The sequence below is a fragment of the Sander vitreus genome, chromosome 20, assembly GCF_031162955.1.
Source record: "Sander vitreus isolate 19-12246 chromosome 20, sanVit1, whole genome shotgun sequence".
Taxonomy (NCBI): domain Eukaryota; kingdom Metazoa; phylum Chordata; class Actinopteri; order Perciformes; family Percidae; genus Sander; species Sander vitreus.
The window spans coordinates 19,817,046-19,837,931 of record NC_135874.1 but is presented as its reverse complement, the minus strand read 5'-3'; the positions used below and the strand labels follow the sequence as shown (position 1 = coordinate 19,837,931).

Below are 20,886 nucleotides of genomic sequence, written 5' to 3'. Positions count from 1 at the left end.
ATATGATTTTAGTAGCCTGGTTGACACCAGACCCTTCTCAGTTGTAACCGAGACTTGCAGAGCAAATCTCAAATTACGCCGGAAGTTCGTCAGGGTTTTGTCTGACGAATTAAGTGACTAAGTTTAAAAATATTTAAACTTAATCACTTAATTAAAACATTGAACAGTTTCTATCTAGTTTTATATCTTTAGAACGATTTAAAACTTTTTTTCAAACTTTAAAACATCTTTTTTTTAAACTTTAAACATCTTTTTTTCTAGTTTTAGCAAGTGTGTCATTTAACCCATGCAACCTAAATAACGGCGTGCTTTCAGGCAGGTGAGAAGGCACCGGCACACAGAGGCCTATTGAAAAAAAGGCGCAGGCCTGCGGCTCAGCTCCGATTGTGTAATTATTTGACTTGGTCACACTGCAGCTTTATGCAAATGAGGGGAACAATGTACGACGATGGAGATTAATTCCTCCCTGGTCTGCCGACTGAAAGGAAAAAGAATGTACTCTCTGCCAAGTGGCGCACTACAGCCTAGATTTCGCTGTTGTAAAGTGAAAAAAAGATAGATCCACACTATATGAGGTAGCCTATGCACAGAAACCATAGAGGAGCTGATGAAGAAAATGTAAGTATGTATGTATTTGTCGGAAAAAAAAGTTGTCTTTGTTGGGGAGACAGGAGGCTGCACATAATATAACAGTATTATTGTAACAGACTTTTGTTTTAAGAACCACGCATTATATTTACTCGTTTAACTATTGGATTCAATGCGAACTTAAATCTTAAACTTTAGGATATACGCTTCTTTTAGCAGAATAAGCCCACCAATCAACAATTAACATTCTGAAAGCACGTATTTGTACAAACAACAGTTCTCTACTGTATCCAGCAACAACAGCAGCTTCATTTTAGCTTTGGATATCTGTGCAGCATTTTGCAGCACAAGCCTTGACTGCGGCCTTCTTTTGTCAGGAGCACTGATTCCGCCCAGCACGCGTCTAGCTGTGGGCCAGATTGGCCGTGAGTCCCGTTTCACAGTTAAGAGGTCAATTTGCCTTTCAAACGAAAAAAGAGAAGAAAAAAAACACAGGGATATCCAAGCACGGGCAGACGTGGCTATTGTGCACAAAGACCAGAGGGCCTACTTATTACTTATGTATGCAGCGAGATGTCTGATTTATATGTCGAGTTAAACTACCGAGACAGACACGTGCCCTAAAATAAAGAAACACTACCTCTATAGTGCTTATTTAAGACATAATAAAATAAAGTCTATAAATTCAGGGTTATTTGGTTTGTTGGAAAGCCTGCGTAATGTGCGCAAAGGTCTTGCGTAAAAGAGGAGCATGGATAGAGAAAATAAACAACTGTAAACCGTGTGGAGTAAAAACAACCTGAAACACTGAATTGAGAGAATCTGGTCTTACAATTGTGTCTATTATATGAATTGCTTCTTTGAGCAACATCACAGCAGAAATTAAAAGAAACACAGCTTTTGGTTTGTATTTAACCAAGTTTGTCTCATCCCCGTCTTAATTCTAAATTGCGATGATTGTGGCAGTGATGGACATTTCCTTTTGGCAGCTCCGGGACCCCAGAGGAGAGCCACAAAGCCGTGGCACGTGTGCATTTGTATAGGGGCCCATCAGACCGTAAAAAGAGGAGGGTCCTGGCGTGTGCCTCTGTCGGGGAGGGGCTGAGCGGACACATTAATGTAATAAACCGCCAGTACATCTGCTAAGCTATCTGCACATCCTCCAACGAAATCCACCAAACCCAGACTCTAAGCCCTCCCACAATCAAATCCACTGGGATCTTGGTTTCATCCGATTGGTCGGGGATGCTGCAACAGGGGGGGCGAGAACAATAGCATCATTCCGGCATAAAAAGAGTGGAGCTATGCCTTGGAGACGAAAACATTTCAGCAACAGAAGAATCGATATACTGGGGAGATAAAGTCCCATAAGCTTCTAGTGTTGCCATATTTTTAACAAACCTGGATACTCGAGACTTCATCCACCTCCCCAAAGTGCCTTTCCACTGTTACTCGCCAAGATGCCCAAAGGATTCCTGGTAAAAAGAAACAAGAAATCTGCACATGTTTCCTACAGGACTCGGTCAGACGAAGATGACCTCCAGGAGCCACCCATCCCAGCTGCCTTGCCGAGTTATGTGGACCCCTCCCGGCCGATGTCCGTGACGTTCAGTCCGGACCGCGCCGCAGCATCGCCGGATTTCACAGCAGCTGACGCGCCGGTGCCAAGACTGGAGAAGCCGATACAGTTCGGCAACCCAGAGGCGGTGTGCCAAGCCCTCTACAGCCCCACCCGGCCCATCAGCAAGGAGCACGACAGGGGATATTTTGAGCGAAGTTTCAATTTGGGCTCGCCTATTTCTGCCGAATCATTCCCGACACCTGCCTCCCTCTCCGGCCTGGACCACCTCCTGTACGCCCCGGTTGACCTGAAAATCGGCACCAGCAACAGCAGCCGCAGCGGCACCACCACCAGCAGCCTCCCGGGACCAAGCCACCGTGTCGCCACCAAAAGGCCCGCAGCTGACGGTACAGAGCGCAAATCTAAACCCGCCTCCAAGAAACCCAAAGCCATTAGAAAACTCAACTTTGAAGACGAGATGACGACTTCTCCCGTGCTTGGTCTCAAAATAAAAGAGGGGCCGGTCGAGATGAAGCCGAGGGCGCCGTCATCCGGAGGAAACAAGCCTCTAGGGGAGTTTGTGTGTCAGCTGTGCAAGGAGGCGTATGCGGATCCCTTCTCTCTAGCTCAGCACAAGTGCTCCCGCATCGTCAGGGTCGAGTACCGGTGTCCCGAATGCGATAAGATGTTCAGCTGCCCAGCCAACCTCGCCTCTCATCGCCGGTGGCACAAACCCCGGACCACCGGGGCACCGGCGATGCCACCGGCACAGGGCATCAAACCTGAAATGGCCAAAATGCCACCGCTAGGTGTCAAATCCGTCTCCGACGAAGCCAAAGACATGAGTGACAGAGACACCCCGAGTCCAGGTCTATCCGAGTCGGGCTCTGAAGATGGCTCATATGACTGCCAGTATTGTGGGAAGAGGTTTAAGCGACAGGCATACCTAAGAAAACACATCATGGCACACCAGGCCTTGCAAAAGAAAGTGCTTGAGGAGCAGGGGTTTCAAACCGGCGACCGCCCGGCAGAGCAGGCTCCGGTCTTACCCGCCTCCTCCTCCTCAGCATCAGCATCATCATCATCCTCAGAGGAAGCCTCAAACCAAAGCCCTCTCAACCTGAGCCCGGTGGACTGCCTGCTGTGCCCGGTGTGCGGGGAGAGTTTCACCAGCAGGGCCGGCCAGGAGAGACACCTGCGCCTCATGCACTCATCCCAGATTTACCCGTGCAAATACTGCCCCGCCACTCTCTACAGTTCGCCGGGGCTCACCAGGCACATAAACAAGTGCCACCCCTCGGAGAACAGGCAGGTGATCCTGCTCCAAATGCCGGTGCGCCCCGCCTGCTAAAGATACCGCCTAACTCGTGCCTTTGGGGGGGAAAATGAAAAAATGAGAAACAAAAAAGTAGCTCTGGGGTTAAAAAAAATAAAAATAAAAAAAATAAAAATGAAAGAGTTTGTGATGCTCACTGCCATAACTTTAGGCCAATGAAAGGCAGGGCGGTTTGATGTTTAAGTGGTGTTTAATGAGGTGTCTTTTCCATGCCAATCAGTGATTGTTGAATGCTTCTCTCTATATTTGAATTACATATAGGCCTATTTTGAGTTTTTCTTTCTCAAATTAGTTTATCAAGAAAAAAAAAAAAGAATACAAAGCGTTAGTTTACTGTTAAAGGGTATTTTTCTAGGACAGCACATGTGTTCAATGATAGCTTCTAGACCTAAGAAATGTCTTAAAATTCTCAGAAATCCTTTTCCCCATCAAAGCCTTTTGACTTTTCACCGACCGTGATGGCTCCATCACTGTAGCTTTACGCTAGTTTGTGAATGACAGAACTTATCAACTTTGTATTGGTGGGAAAAAGAGAGTGACTGAAGCATTCCCTGTTTAGTAGAACCACAAATGCCTTTAGTATACAGGTAAGCCTAGTCCGGCATACAGTAGCCTATACATACACATCCAAATCCCGCTGTATAACTGCCTTAAAAAAAGTCAACATAGACTGTTTCATTTTGAATGCTGACACATATTTTATTATTATTATTATTGAAGATTGTTGCAATATTTTTCATCATATGTTTATTTATTTATTTATTCTAATTATTTTATGTAAGTTATTGTTGTGTTTGTTGTGATTTCTTCTGTGAATCGTTCTGGCAGTTTACATGTCGTACAGCCAAAATGTTTTTTCTTCTTCTTTTGGGTCCAATTCACGAGTTGTGATAATTGTCATGGATCGGGTTTTAATCTTCAATCTCCACAGCTCTTGTAAAAAGAAAAAAAAACGTAAAGCTCTTACCTTAGATGCAATCTTTTTTAAGGACAAGTTATTTTTCTTAAATGTTGGCTTTTATAGCGCTTTGATTGTATGTGTATATCGTTGTTGTCTATCGAAATAAAAATATTTTCAAAAGGACACGCTACTCAAGGTGGTTATACTTGTTCAGATAGAGTGAAAAAAGTACACTACGGTAATGAACTTTATTTCTGAACGAAAATCCCCATATTTCTGGAAGAAGTTTATACTGACATTAATGATTTCAGTGAACTTATTTGAGTGTTTTTTTTTTTTTTTTAACTATCCACTCGTTAAATCGTGACTGTACATGATGTGTGTCTGCAATTGTTTCTCTTCTGAGAAGTATTTGGCTGACAACAAATAATTTCCATTAGGCTACATAAATGGCATGCCAAGATGACATGGAAATGAATACATTAGCAGGGGGATTAGATTTACTTAGCCTATATATATATATATATGATATGAACAATCTCAAGATGTTTGAGAAACGCCTCTGATTTTTGTAGTCTTATTTTTAGGACCCAAATTGAAACAATTCTCTATGCGTAAAAGATATTTCAAAATTACTTTTAAACAACAACAATCTTTATAATTCACTTATGAGTTTATTTAAAGTATTGTATGGATTATTAATTTCACATCAATTTAATTATTTCATAAAAAATGTAGATATTTCTCTAACCCCGTCTATACCACGCAGATCTTTCAAAAGAAAGGGAAGCGCAGTTATGATCCTGCTTTTATGGCCGATCGGGTGGTTTAAAGTTGACACCCAAAGTGGGGTCCCCGAGCCCTGCCGAGGTCACCAAGCTAGATAAATAATAGATATAATTAACACCCTAAAAGTTGTATTCAAAAGCCTTTAACTTCTGATTTCTTCTCTGCTGCACCATGTCTCGGTCAGATCGGGTCACACTCCAAAATGATGCGAATCTGTTTAGTCGTCCTTAACAGGAAAAAGAAACCTCAGGAGCCCCCCTTGGCCAAACCTTTGCCTTCGATACCCCTTTATCAGACGGATTCGCAGTAAATCGTAGCTTTAGTGGCTCAATAGACGCCGTTTCGCTGCCACAGAGAAGCACTTTGGGCCTAATCATAAATTCCCTTTCTTAATACCATGTCAGGACATGACAGGAGGACAAAGAGGTGGTGGATGAAACTCACCTCTGGAGCAGTAAAACATCTGTCTGCTTTGGAAGACTCATGCAGCTCGATTTGTGCTGATTTAGGACACATGAGGGCTCAGTTGGCTTCATATCCAACCTCCAGAACCTGTAATGCATGAAGTCAGTTGTAATTTAGCAAGCAGCTTCCAACTGTGTCACTTCAGACCTAGTCACACATACTGTCAGCATGGAGTTCACATCAGAGCATTATCAATGATGGTGTTGACTTGCTCAATCTGCTAACAGGATTAAAACAAATCCCCCTTTTGATCCTACAGAGTTGTTCCTGCTCATTTTACACCTGTCCAAGGCCAAAAAGAATTACGCAAACTTTTTTAAATGAGTGTCACTCCCTCTTAAGACATCAGCAACAACACATCAAGACAGAGATATTTGACAATAGACTCCAGGCAGCATGTGTTCCATATTAATCAACACAATCTGGTAATCACAGAGAATGTCAGACTGGGACACCTAGACCCTGCCTGTTCTGTTGTAAACTATATTAGAGGCAATGATTGAGGCAAACTACTCTGAGCCAGGTGAAAATGAGGTAACATTATGCTTCTTTCTCACCCTCTCTGGCACACACAGTTTTAGGGCTCCAATTACAGTCAAGTGCTTTTCTTGCGTCTTTATGTGACCCAGGCAAGGCAGGGCACCCATAGTTGTTGCAACCATTGCACCTGTACCTCCTGGTGAGGTTCCATTGTGCTGGCCTCCTCTAAGCAAGGCTGAGCAGCAGGGGAGACAGATGGGAGGAGGGTCAGGTTACCCCTGCTGCTGCGAGCAAGGCTAGGCCAGGGTCAGAAAGCCCATGGTAACGGCACTATCATGTCAGCACACAAAGATAAAACCCACACCCACTACTCCACAAAATCCAAGGTTACACAATTAGCTAATGTGTTGCCGAGAGGGAAAAAGGACGAAGATACTTAGAATTTCAAATTGATTTAATGAAATGTTTCAATTTTCACATTTCTAATAAAGATAGCAGGACTTCGGTCGTTAAAAACAGTTTGATATGTTGACAAGTAATGATGAAATCTTCAAGCTTTTTTTTCCCTCTCTTTCTCTTATACAAAGATTATATTACAGGCATTAATATATTTATATTCAGAGGGCGCTGAGGCCCTCAAGTTTGACACAATGTACAAGGATTTCAAAAACAAGAAGAAAAGAAAAAACATACTAGGTATACCACTAGCTCATTTTCTTTACGTGTATAAGACACACAATCCTTTTCTTGGACCAACTAACATCACCAAAGGGGGAGCACAGACCCCTTTCAACAGACATCATCTAAAGCCTACAATCTTTAAGATCAGCATCATGGGCGGTTCCTTCAAGTGGCTTTGGGGGAAAAATAAAAACCATAGATGGTATCCAGGACTATATATATCTATACATTCTTCACACAAAAAAAGGACACCAAAAAATGGATCTGTTAATCCTTCTGCTGTTGGATTGCCCATTTTCTGCTCGGGGAATGAACAAACAAAAGAAGGAGACATGTGAAGGAAGAAAAATGACAGGAGAGCATGAGGGAAAGTAAGGCATAGTAGTGCAACAGATGGGTATAGTGTTGCAGCTTGGGTGGAGCCCTCAGAGGGTATGAGTATATAGAGTGTGTGTGTGTGTGTGTGTGTGTGTGTGTGTGTGTGGGGAACACCTGGCTACCATGCCAACCTCGAGCGGGCAGGTTGGAGAAGTGAGAGTGCTGGCCTGGCTGTTGCTAGTAGGGCTGTTAGAGTTCAGCTCTGGCATGCCACCTAAACCCAGAACTACCCCCCCACACTTCCCGTTGCCCCAGGAGGCGACATCGGGAAAGGGGGAACAGGAGGAGTTGGTGCCACTTGATTCCTATTCCCAGATAAAGATAGAGCAGCACACCACCTGTTATAAAGACTAAACGGAGAACCCCACAATTCCCAAATCCATCGTTTTTTGTGGAAAGCACAAGACACTGACCTTTAGAGACACACGGGAGGAAAAAACTTTGTTTTAGACTGCTAACATGGGGATGTGATGCAGGGTGTTCATGGTTTGTCTCAGACTCTGAAGAGGAGAAACTAAAATCGGATTATCGGGAGTGGAGGTGGTGTTGGGCAGCATCTTGGAGGACAGACATTACACAGGCACTGTCTGTGAGAAGCTCCCACGCACGCCTGCACGCAGGCACGCACGCCAGTGCATGTAGTTAAGGTTCACCTGAGGCTCTGGCGGTACTTTTCCTCTAAACAGCACATGAATACATAACACAACAGCAAAAATAACTCATCAAATAGTCCTTTCTATATACATTTAGGAAACAGAAAAATAAAATTTAAAGCAATTTACATCCACGAACAAAGAGAAACATTCAATGTTAGTTAAATCAATGACAGTGAGTGCAAAAAGAAAATGTTGCTCGGGAACATTGGAATGTCGATGTCTTTAACTTCACAGCACAGGGAAACTGATAGCAGAGGAAAGAGACAGAAGGAACTTATTCAATTACTGGGACATGAGCCTATGTTAACGACATCAGAAAACAATTACAAACGCAGTCTTTCCTCATTCCAGCAGAGTTGCATAAATCAAATCATGACACAATCCATCGGAATTCATTTAAAAATGAAAAGTGATAAAGAAAACTCAAACAAATTTCCATTCAGCTAAAGTCAGAAAGACGTCATTGATTATCCACTCTGGGTTCAAAACAATTAAAAAGCTTCTGACTGCACATACTGCAGGGACTCCGTGCCCAGGAAGTCTGAGTAGTAGTGCATTGAGTACAAATCATTCTGGGGAGGTATTCCCCATGAATCAGTCTCTTCTCCTTTTTCAGTGTAAGCGAGATGGTCCATGAACATGGTCCAAACTGGTGCTAACGAGCAGGACAACATCATCATCCTGTCACCAACTGAAGTGGTTATCTTTGACACGGAAAGGTTGTGGCAGGTGCAGGTGGAGGTAAAAAAGGCAGACACATTTATAAATGGATACCAATCTCTTGTGCAGTTTTAGCATGATGCCATTTACAGCTGTGCCATTCAGTGCTTTGTCACATTAAGTTTTGAAATAGATGATACAGAAACGGTGAAGCAGATCCATTCCGTACTATAGTAAGAACGTTTTTTTTTTCTCTAGTGCATCGAGACTGCACTAGAAAATGAGAATAAAAATGACATTTTAATCACAGGTTGCATTAAGACTTCTGAGTCAAGTCTTCCTACGCTTCTGACTCTTAAGCTGAAACCACCAGGGTGAACATAAATAGCTCAGTCACAAGTCCATCTCGATTAAGCAGTTAAGCCCCACAACAAATGGAAATGTATCAATGAAATCAATGATTGCCACTTAAATAAAAAATTGCAATATGCTCCAGTTGAATGTTTATATGACACAAAATAAAACACCAAAAAAAAGAAAGAAACTCTTGCAGTCACGGCTGGGTGTGTGATGTTCTTCAAGAAAAGATTAAAGGCTGCACTTGGGGGGCGGGTTGAAGAGCTCAGTTGGAGGATTTGCTTATAGCGCTGGCTGATCGGCGGAGTTTTCCGGAAACTCGGTTCTTTGTGGCACGAGGCATTGTGGGAGAAACCTGGTCGACATTGTCTGTCGTTCCTGCTGTGTTTCCGGCTTCAGTGCTCGCGCTGCCGGTGAAGGAGCCTGGGAGAGAGATGGAGGGAGAGTTTGCGACAGAAAGAAAAAGAGACAGAGCCGGTTAGACATGGCAGTCAGGTTCATTGGGCTTTGTGTGATTGCTGTTTATTCCAGCATGCTTTGTCATGCACATGGCTGCTCCCACAACCAAGATTACCCAGGATTTTCACCGACATTCACAAAACCTACAATGCAAACTGTAAAAAAAAAAAAAAAAAGAAAAAAAAAGAAAGTTAAGATTTGAGTTTGTTCTACCCCTTAAGTCATTAGAATAAAGATGTGAAAAAGCAAATCAAAATTTTTCAGAAATTACATGCCTTTTTCACATGCTGTGGAAAAGCAAAGGTTGTTTAAAGAGAAGCTGCCTTTCTTTCAAACAGTTTTTTTCAGAAGCGTATAAGATATAAAAAATGACAAGTAACCTTTGGAGCTACGGGCAAAATAAAAAACAGGTATTCAGTTCGCAGTGTGACAGCAGAATGCTTTGAATGAAAATAAAATTGCACATAATGCTTTAGTTGTGAACATGTGGAGCTTTGCCATTTTCAAGTATTGTCCTTTTTCAAAAAAACTTCACATCCATGATTAGGGCATGGAAAACAGTAATAAGTCTTGAAGGTGGGCATGGAACAGTGTTGGGAACAATCAATTTTTGTGAACGTCGCCCTGACTTCCTCAGTGTGCCCCTGAACAAACCCAGACTGCAGGCCCCCCACCCGCCTTAGCACCATGCTTCGAGTTTAAACAACTTTTCTACTTTGTCGAGACGGCATCTGGTTGCCTATTTTCTTTCCTATCCTTTTATTTCCTGCCATTTTTCGGAGGCATCTCAAGTTGCAGCGGCTAAAAGGAATAGCAGATGGCTGGAGTAACAGACACTCAGCAGCACAGTGGACACCCGCAGCATCCAGGGCCTCGGCTCACTGGGAGAGGAGGGCTGGGCTATGGATGAAACATTGGGTGTGTGTATTGTGAATGGCTAGAGGGGAGGCCGGGGGGGGGGGCAAACTTGAATTCTCAAATCTGCATATGAATATTAAAAAAAAAAAAAAATGGGAATGAGAATGGGCTTGGCTAAAAATGTGGGCTGGCCTGATGGACAGAACAAAACCTGCATTCCCGTATTCTTCTAGTCATTCCTACAGTAAACACTTTGTTTTATAAACTAAACTCCAACTGCATGTGCTGTAAAGACATATGCTAGACAGGAGGAAGGCAAACACCTATTACAGCTAATATACACAGACAATAGTTTGGTACAGTTCACCACCCACTCAACAGACTTCCCTTTTCGTTTAGTGCCCATTAAAAGATGCTGCACTAAACAGTCATCACTCCCACTGTGGCACTTAATGACTGGGGTTGCATCAGTTTCTAAATGGCGTTCTTCTCTGTATGGCCTTATGCAAGAATACATTTTCATAGTAAGTTACTAAGTGAAAAAATAACCCAGATCCAGAAGAGGCTAATGTATCATTATTATCGTCATTATAACCCCAGCATTTCCGCTCCTTACTTAGCCCAATCTGCCTTACGGTAAGGTTCATTTCAGATGGAAAGAAGAAGGGAGAGACGGAGAGAGAGAAAGAAAACAAAGAGGGTCTTTAAATGGCCCTGCTATCCCATTGGTCCCCTCTGCAGCAGTTCAAACAAGGCTTCAGATGACAAAGACGTCTTCCAGTGCGGCAGGTGTTAGTCTCAGAGTCTGCCCCAGGCAAACAGGCACACTCCAACAGGAGGAAATGAGGGGGGTGGAGGGATTGGGGAGAAAAAATAGAAAGAAAGAAAAGTGTTTGCTGGGGGAAGAGATAAAGGCGTGCCACATGCAGAAGCGAGGGCCAGAAGTGTAGCCGTATTGTTCATGCTGCTACTTAGTCAGGTGCTAATTGTACCCACTGTGCATCACTTTCAATTACCAGCCGTGCCTAAACAGTAGGACACCCCCAAATAAACAGCCTAGTTTCTCTGTCCATTTCCCTTTGTCAGAGCACTCAAAGCTTGGTTAGTGCTGAATGAAAAAAAGGAGGAGTGGGAACAGCCAGGATGAGTGATCGAGTGAAGGGTAGGTAGGCTGCTTGACGGAAAGAAGCTTCTGGTCTGACTCGGGGCTTACCTTCGCCATATACAGTATTTGGACCTTTAAGATAATTTTAATCTAAAAGGGAAAAAACAGAGTAGAGTATCATGTGAGAGAGCACTGGTCACACACCATACCACACTGCAGCAGGACACAACACAACGCTGCTGAAAAGTCGGTGATTCAGACAGCGTGTGGCGTCGAGGTTAGTCGTCACTGAAAGGTTTAAGTCAGACAAGGTAAACTGATTTGGGTGATGAGTTAATCAACAAGTGCTGGTTTTCTGAAGATACCTTCAAGGCTATCATGTCTGATGGTACCTGATACATCTGTCCAATTCACAGGTTTCAAAATCAAGACAATCTTGAAATCCAAAGCATGAATGGTGGGTAGTTCACATGGCAACAACAGAAACATTTACCACCAGTGTTACTATTAGAGAGGGTTAGGATGAGAGTAAAAGATGTGGGGGCACCTAAGAGGGTCATGGGAGCTTTTAAGTTCTTTCATCCACTTCATGTGCAGTCATTCATTTAGAAAAGGTTAAGAGGATGAAAACACACAACATAACACAACAATAAAAACTGAGCAAAGCAGTGCAGGTGTAACACACAACAACACCAGAGCACTGTGGATAAAGTCTGTATGACAATTGAACTAGCTCATGCAGGAAGCCGTGATGCTGGCCTGAAGTTGCTAAGTGAGAGTGAGGTTGCATTCAGGATCACGGAGGACAAGGCTGTGGAGAATACTGACAAGCCAAACCGGTTAAAGAGATGACAGGAGAGGGCTGAGGTTAAATGCTTTACATGGGAACTGGTGAAACACTGCAGGAGTGCTTCATTTAGCAATTAGCATGCAGAATCTGTACTTGAATTCGAGGCCTACTTTGGTTGTACAAAAAGGGCTAAATCAAGCTAAATGAATGGATGGATGGATGGATGTTGGTGGGCTGTGGCTGGGCGTCATGCCTAGTGTGGAGGAAGCAGGCAGAGTCTTACAGTCCAGTTTGGCCCAGGGGTACTCCATGTCCCAAACCATCCCCGGCCAACGCCTGCACGCTGTCATGAAGCATGGATGACATGTTAGTGGCAGCAATGGGAGCCAGAGCAGGACACACACACACACACACACACACACACACACACACACACACACACACACACACACACACACACACACACACACACACACACACACACTTCAGAAGGGTGAGAATGAGGAGCAGTGTCAGCCAGCCATCACTGCTACATTGAAGTTATATGTTTGATGGGACACAGAGGCTCAGGACGATAGACTACAACAATAATGGATATGCATTATATATACAGTATATGGCCTAAAGCATTAAATACATTGTGCCTATGGGTTTGGAAAGCTACAGAGCAGCCTTCAGTTTATAAATACAGTTGATAAGAATACATGAAAACACACACAAACAACTGTGATAGCTGGGAAGAGGGTGACCAGACATCCTGAGAAATTAAGAGCAGTTGTCCCAAATCCTGTCTCATTTGTTCCAAAAATTAGACTAAACCAGAGTTTCATTGCTGCATTACTAGATCCAAACAAAGCATTTTCCACAGCCTGCAGGAAATAATTTGGCATATCGCAAGGAGGGGAAGCAGATGTCACACTGTTACATACAACATATTCATTGCCACAAGTGCTGCTAAGATGTTTTATGCCTTGTTTATTGTGTTGTTGTTTTTTGTACCTCCAACTGCAAATCAAATTTCCCCTCGAGGGACAATAAAGAACTCTGAACTCTGTGTGTCTTTTTCCTAATGACAGACAGTTGGCTTCATGTTCATGGACAAAAATAATAAACTTCAGTATTGAGTTATGATTTTCATGTGTTTTACAGTTACAGGTGCAACCATTTTGCCAGTCAACTAATTGTGCTGGTTTTCTTAGTATTCTATGATTGTAAACTGAAAACCTTTGGGTATTGGTCAGATTAATTGATAATATAAATAAATATTAGTTTCGGCCTGGTATTCCCGTTTTCCATCGGCATCGATTTCGGGTAGGGGCGGTGGGTACGCGTACCTACCAGATTTCGTCATGAGTCATTTTGTACCCACCACTTTTTTTGAAAACCTCGAGCTCAATGTAAGGCTTAATGTACCTAAACAATGAGCAATCATCACCAAATTTCTCATGGCCATATCTTGTAATGAACACTTAAGCCTGTCAAAAGAACTAAACCGAAATCCAACGATTATAGAAGTTATCTCACATTTGCGTTGTCTTCTTCATTGGCGCCTATGGCGAGGAAAAAGCTTGTACCTAAACAATGATTACCAAATTTCTCTCTCATATTGCTCCTCATAACCACTGAAAACTGTCAAAAAAATCGAACCAGAAATGTGGTGATGATTGATCGTTGTTTAGGTACATTAAACCACGTTAAGGTTTTTCACGTTATGACTTATAAACCCCATGAGAACCGTGGGGAGTCAACCCACAGCCACTCCGCTGCCCTGCTGAAAATGTGAAGCAGAAACGCTTAATGTCAGATAACGTCCATAATAATTGGACTTTGGGTTTGATTTTTTTGTTTTCAGTGGTTATGAGGAGCAATATAAGAGAGAAATTTGGTAATCATTGATCATTGTTTATGTACATTAAACCACATTTTTATTCATTAGTAAGCTACAGGACAGCGTCTTTCAAAACATGACCTGCGCAAGACAAAAAAAATGAATGCGTCATTGTACCCAGCACTTCTGGAAATGTACTTCCGAATGCGTCTCTGTCCCCAGCACATTTCAAACCAAACTGACGCCTGTGCTGTTTTCTTATAAACACCTTAGGCTTACATTTTAGATTTTTCTGTTATCTTTCGTAAGGTTTCTTTAAGTTTAGAGAGAAAAACTTTTCTTTTACATCATATGACAGATTAACATACACAGTATATTATGTGCTTGTCCCAGAACTTCAGTGAAGCTATACGATGCTCATACTGAGCCGTGAAATAGTCAAACCCAAGTTTCCCCCGTTTTCATGGCTGCACCCTAACATAAAATAGATAAATTCTAGATGTATCTATTTTTGCTGAAATTCATTGTTAAAAATGTGTTAACTTTGGAAACTCCACTAGAATTTAAATACGGTTCTGTGGGTTGGAACAATTCTCATCCACATTTTATTAGGGTGGACTCACCGATGAACCTGGCAGTATTTAAGAGGTCAAAAATCAGCAGCAAATTTGTGAAATCACTCAACAGCCCTGTTATAAAGGTTGACAAAAAAGCAAAGTGAATGTGTTACAGTATTGTATAGAACAGGTGAGTCCTGGATAAAATATGAATGGACAGGCACATACACACCCTCACATTAATCTAGTAATCTATTTACACGCGTAGATTCAGAAGAAATACAAATTGCCACTCGGACCGAGTTTCCGCAGCAGCGAGGGTGACATAACAGCCTTACTGACCTCATTATGTTAAGGCCTCTCACATTAGCCACATCGTATGTCCCATGCTGTGAAAGATTATTCTCAAGCCTGGCGAACCTCTTTAACCTCTCTGACCAGCCTCTTCCTCTCTCTTTTGAACTCACCAGTTCCTCCTCCTCTATATCTATTCTTTCTCTCAGTCCTTCCCTTTAAGCTGGTTTGGTGGTGGGGATGAAGGGGAGGTCACGAGAGGTCAGTCTGGGGAGATTTTACACCTCGGCAGGAGAGATGGGAAAACAGTATGGTCATGTAGCTGACTACCTCTTGCCTGCCTTCAACAGCCTGAATATCACACCTGCTGTCTGAAAATCTGACACACACACACACAATTCCCTCAGATAGGCTAATAACACACACACACGAAAATTCTGACATGTAATTCTCACATGCCAGCATACTAGCTAAAAATATTATATACACATTAAATGCCCCTCAAACATATGAGCACTGACAGATTTGAAAATGACAAGACATCTATGGTGTGGTATTGTGAAGTGCTTTCCTTGTCAAAACAGAACATGTGTCGGGATCCAATAGAGTGGAAAAGTGCAATCCTGTATTGATTTCAGTGCTGTTGCAGATCGATCAGAGCTGGTACGAGTAGGAAGAACAAGATAAGACAAGTTTTTCCATTCTATTCATCATGGACTGATAAGAGTGCTGCGCTGACATCCGCGAGCTGATGTTTGTCGGTTGGATCTCCTAAGTGTTGGGGAATGAGCGCTCTCTCTCTCTCTCTCTCAACAAGGCTGCTTATATTCATAGGAAAGTAATTGCACAGAAAGATGCAGTTTGAAACAAGAAGAGATGAGCAAAGTAGCGTGAGTGGGGCTTGAGGAAGTGGAGAAAGCGGAGTGTTTGAAGTCAGTCGGATGGCGTGAAGAGCCGTTTGATATTCATCAGTGAGCGTAGGCGTGGAAGAAGAGTGGAGAGAATGAGGGCGGCGGAGGAGGCGACAGGGGCAAACAGGTGTGTTGTGGAGGAGGAGGAGAAACTGATAGAGTAAAAGAGGCAAGAAAAGATATGACGAAGAAGGACGGAAGAATGAGGCAATAGTGGGATGGAGAGACGGAAGGAAAGGGGCAAAGACATGGAATAGAAAGACAACATGGAGGACGACAGTGGTGCAGCGTGGTTTATTTCTCACCTGTCCCACTCATTGGATAGCCAGGAGAGGGGGAGAAGACCTGTGAGGCAAAGTCTTCGAAGGTCATGACCTCTCTGTGGTTCTGAACAATGGCCTCCAAGTAGAGAGCCCGCTCCTCATAGCTGGTTAGGTCTCGTTAAGGAACAAAACATAATGACATGATGGAGAAGAAAAGGGCAGCAAGGTATAGTTATCCTTTACCTGCCATTCAATCTAATACTCACAAAATAATCACATTTCAGACTGTCATCCATCTGTACATAGCACCACTTGTCAGATAGAAATAAATCACAATTTTTCAGCGCTGCACTGTGTATACATGTACTGTGAGGGTGAGAGGCAGGGCAGGGCAGCTCCACCATCAGCAACTCAGCCAGAAGCAAAGATGGAACAATCAGCCATGCCACATAGCCCCAAATGAGAAAGCAGTCTCCAAAATAATCATAACAAAAGAAATAAAAGAATACATCACTACTGGCGTGATGCTCCAAACCTCTCCTCTCCCCGCCTCTCGTTCCTCTCTTCCCTCTAATAGAACCCCTGCTGCAGACAGCATGTCTAGGACCACCCTCCCCGATGTGCTGCCTGCCACTTCTCCGTGCCATCAGGGGGAAAATTGGAGCCATTTGAAATTCAGAGTGACAAGCAGTGACTGGAGCCTGGGCAGCCAGCATGCAGGATGGATGGCCGGATTCAAAATGGGAAAGCTCAAATTAATAAATAAATAAGCCTGGAAAATGGCTGCGGGGTGAGTATGGAAAACATTCTGATGGCCATTATCATAGATATATCGTGCTAAGTCTGTTGTGGAATCGAGGCAAGTGCTGGATAAAATATGGTGCAGGGAACTATTAGAGCAAAAAGGTCTATCTGATGGCATAATCATAGTAAGCACTTTTGAGATTTAACGGTGTGTGTGTGCATGTTTGACAATGAGTCTGATTATTCTCACGGCTGTCTGTTGTGGCCATGTTTCTTTGATAGCCGACACCTAACAAATTGCTCTACAAACATGCATTCTCACTCTCACTCTCACACACACACAACTCTAGTCACTCAGCACAGAGGCCCCCTCCCCCTCATCTCAATACGACTGCCAGGGTGGAGTGGCACTGGGCTATTACTGACGCCAAAGCTGAACCAGGCTGAGCTGAGATAGGCTGGACTGGGCTGAGAGGCTCTGGTCTGGGTTAGGTAGATAGGATGAGACAGTGACTGGGCAGGGGGCCTGCTGTGGGCACATGCCACCACAGCAAGGGCCAAGGTAGCCATGACCAATGGTTTTGAGAGAACCATGGCAAAGCGGGGGTGACGGGCACCTGAGCCGGGAGGTACCAGAAGGTACGATGGCCAAGCTGCTCAAAGGGACAGAGATGGACAGAGGGCAGACTGAGACAAAGGATAGGGTAACAGAGGAAGATAGGGAGCAAGATGGGTTTGTATACTCATGTAAATGGTAGTGATGTTTCGTTCCAAACAACCTATGAACCAAATAATAAGTCTTGTAAGTCTAACGTAGTCTATTTACAGTCCATGTCTTTTAAACGGCAAAAACATGAACAACATTTTTTAACCATGGAAGGTAAAAGTTAGAGACAAATACTAGCAAAGATAGGTTAAAACAAACAGAAAAAAATTACAGAAAAACTGACCTGCTCTATGTAAAAACATTGGTAAGTCTACTCTGTTCATTTTTGGGGCATTTTGTTGAAAAAGTTGATTCTTAGATTAACATACAAGATTTGGATGCTTGTCGGGACAGAACACCAAAAAAAAGCTCATATTTCCTACCTTATGTAGGAAAAAAAGAATGGAAAGACAGGGCCAGGATTTTCATTTAAGAGATGCAGAGCAGCATGACTTTACGCATGTAAAAGCACTTCCCTCTTAAGCTCTATATTTTTCCAGTCATAGCCAGACATGCAATGTCACTGTTTTCTGTCACTTGCTGGAAACAGTACTGGACAAAGAGTGTGCATCCCAGTCTCTGCTGCCATGGTAACTTGGGTCACAGCTCTGTGTGGTGGGTCATATCCAGGCTTTTATGGATGACAGACAGAGAGAAAGGATGTTTGTAAAAGAACAAAATGTGCCTAGATAGGTGATAGGTGGAAGGCAAAATATAGTAGTAGGACAGACTTAATGAAAAGGAATGAGGGAAGTTAGAAGGAAGCTGACAAATGAAAGACAAGGGAGGTAGAGGAGAGAGAGAAAGAGAACCTTGGCACAGCGTGGGTCAACAGAGCCATATGGCTGTCCATTATCAGAGATGCAGATGACTGGAGGCCTGTTATTGAGATTCCTAAAGCAAATATTGACTCCAGCTGGAGCAGACGCTCTCTCTTACTCTGACGCACACCTCTCCTCCACTACTTCCTTCCGCTGCCCTCTATCCAAGTTAGACAAATGAATTATAGTGGGTGAGAAAAAAAAATTCAAAGAATATATTGAAGGGAGATAGTGTAAAATTATCAAGAGAGGAGAGAATATATATGACAGGCTGTCAGGGAGAGAGCCAGGCGGTGAGGGAGGGAGACTAATAAAAGGTATTTTGGAGACGAGTGAAAGCGAGAGCCATAATCAGCTCACTTAAGTAAATGTACGATGCCATCTGTGGGTAAAAAAATTGCTGCACAGAAATCAGACCTGATGCACAGTGAGGGGTAATCTTGCCTTCTCTCCCTCGCACTCCCTCACCTTTCCGAGTGTCTCTAATTACTAAGCCATGGGCACAGCTTGTTCCCCTGCATATGCACAGATGAGGCTGCCTCCATGCAGTAACTTAATCAATGGACACGTCCGAACAGTGACGCAAAGACTATGTCCATGTCATGGACACCAAACCTGCTTACACTTTTGGGGAAAAATAAGCTGCAGCTACTGCTGATGATGAGAGCCTGGCTAAGCTTCATGTTTGTGACAAACTTCTCTGAAAAGATGTATTACAAAATACAAAATCATATACTTTATGAAGATGTTATGTATGTTATGAAAGCCTTTCTGGTTGACAATATTACTGTATCGCACAAAGCTCCACTTTATTCAGTACTGTAAAAAATTCTAATCAAGCTAGAGGATGAAATATATAAAGAGGAAAATACAGACAGGTCTACATTTCCACAGATGGACTGCAACTCAAGTCACCTGTGACATTACTGTCATTTACAGCTGAATTGGGAGGGCAGGCAAGACCAGCCGATGTGAGGAAGGAGAGTGTTTTGCGCCACTTTGGGAATTTCCAAGGAACCCCTAGGTTCCAAGCTGCTGCATTCCTATTAAGGAGAAGAGCAGGAAACCAATGTAATGCCTTTGGAGCATGGCAACCATTGGGATAGTAACGACAAAAAAGTTATTGGACTGATGTCTAGAGACGTGGAGGTTGTGGTTAGGGCGTTATGAGGGAGTATTATAAATATAGTATAAAAGGAGTCTATTACCTATAACATTTCCACATTTGGGATAATGTGTTTTAGTGGAGAATGGTCTTTTACCACCCAATCCCCTGCTTGCCCTCTCTTTCATGGTGACGAAGGCAGTGACATATGGTTGGCATGTGGTGTCTAAGTGTACACAAAACACATAGTACACAAATTTACAGGACAATTATACACAACAACGCAAAGCAGCATACATGCCAAAAAAAATAAATGGTGGTATGTGATTTAACAAACACCACCAGAGACAGAGTCCAACAACATGAAACCTGGGAAAGCATGTGCACATGAGTCAGCCTGTGTGCACATGCATATGTATCTGTGGGTGTGTGCACACATGTATACATATGCATGCGTGCTGTCCAGATGGCAGGATGGTTCCTCTGGGGGGAATAGTGGGGGTCAAGTATCTTTGTGGATCAAAGCCAAGGTCAGGGCAGCTGTAGTGGCCCATGTTCAAGGTGAATGGAGGCCTCAGATGGCTCTTCATTAGCAGGCTGCTCCATCACTGCTGGACCCCATCGGCCAACCGCCACTAACCTTCATCATCCTCTCTCTCCTTTTTTCTCTCTACGTCCACAGGGATCTGTCCTGAAAATGCCTGTCCACTGGGATCCATTTTGTGCTGTGTGTAACCCCACCCAGCGCATGCGGACACGTACACATGCTAACACATAGGCGTTTGTGCATAAGTAGGCACAACACACATTCATACCCTCCACCCACACAGTGTTCCCCAAAAGAGCCTATGTTGACCTCTGAACTGGTGTCTCTCTGGAGAGCAGGATCCTGACCATCCACCGCTCCGTCTTTGTGTTCCTCAGTCCCTCTGCTGACAAAAGGCCTCACGCCACCACTGGCCTCTGAAAAACACTCAACATATTTTGAACACACACAGCCTTTACACACACGGCCAGCAGGGACATTCACAGCTTCAGAAAGGACGCCTTAACCTAAAGGTACTCTGAATGTATGGATGCTGGAATGTTTATCAATTCCGTGTGCTCGTGCTCATATATGTGTGTCCTTGTGCTTGTGGTAGAAGGGTATGAGATACAAAACAGTACAACAAAACTCAATTCATATGGCAATAATGTTTTGAAGAAATATCTCATTTACTTATGTTTGCTATAAGACTACATCAGGATTCCTTTATTGTGAAATGCAATATGTTTCAAACCATCAAGATTCTTTCTAGAGCTCTACATGTGGCAGAGATGGGGACTCGAGTCTGAGACTCGGACTCGAGTCGCACAAACAGTAACTTCAGACTTGACTTGCGACTCGACCCAAAAGACTTCAGACTTGACTCGGACTCGAGCTTCGAGACTCGTCAACAACCTGTTTTCATGCAATTATTGCTTTTTAAATCTAAATTTATTCATGTATTTCTATTTTCTTTTATTGCCGCATATACGTTGGGGAAATGTATGACGAGCTGCATGTCCGCTGCCCTTTGCCATAATGTGCAACGTAACGCATGCGTTATGCCT

At 43.3% G+C, this 20,886-nt stretch overlaps 2 protein-coding genes across 7 annotated transcripts in view; one reads left to right on the top strand and one right to left on the bottom strand.

Annotated features, from left to right (window-relative positions):
- The first annotated feature begins 1,617 nt into the window (after positions 1-1,617).
- Positions 1,618-4,563, top strand: insm1b (insulinoma-associated 1b). The gene has a single exon (XM_078278236.1). The coding sequence runs from the start codon at positions 2,049-2,051 to the stop codon at positions 3,498-3,500; it is 1,452 nt and encodes a 483-aa protein (XP_078134362.1). The 5' UTR covers positions 1,618-2,048; the 3' UTR covers positions 3,501-4,563.
- Positions 4,564-6,556: 1,993 nt separating this feature from the next.
- The window catches only part of ralgapa2 (Ral GTPase activating protein catalytic subunit alpha 2), a 107,242-nt gene continuing 92,912 nt past the window's right edge, over positions 6,557-20,886 (bottom strand). For 3 of the 6 annotated variants that reach the window (XM_078277147.1, XM_078277152.1, XM_078277148.1), the window contains 2 exons: positions 15,960-16,081; positions 6,557-9,275 (listed from right to left, as the gene is read on the bottom strand). In XM_078277147.1, the coding sequence (XP_078133273.1) occupies positions 9,118-9,275; positions 15,960-16,081 (280 nt within the window). In that variant the 3' untranslated portion in view covers positions 6,557-9,117. Of the gene's footprint in view, positions 9,276-11,382; positions 11,425-12,347; positions 12,408-14,916; positions 15,123-15,959; positions 16,082-20,886 lie in introns of all 6 variants that reach the window. The other 3 variants (XR_013503631.1, XM_078277149.1, XM_078277151.1) reach the window with 3 other exon arrangements.

Excerpts from the sequence above, each read along its gene's own strand:
- insm1b (XM_078278236.1), top strand. The coding sequence starts at position 2,049 with ATGCCCAAAGGATTCCTGGTAAAAAGAAACAAGAAATCTGCACATGTT.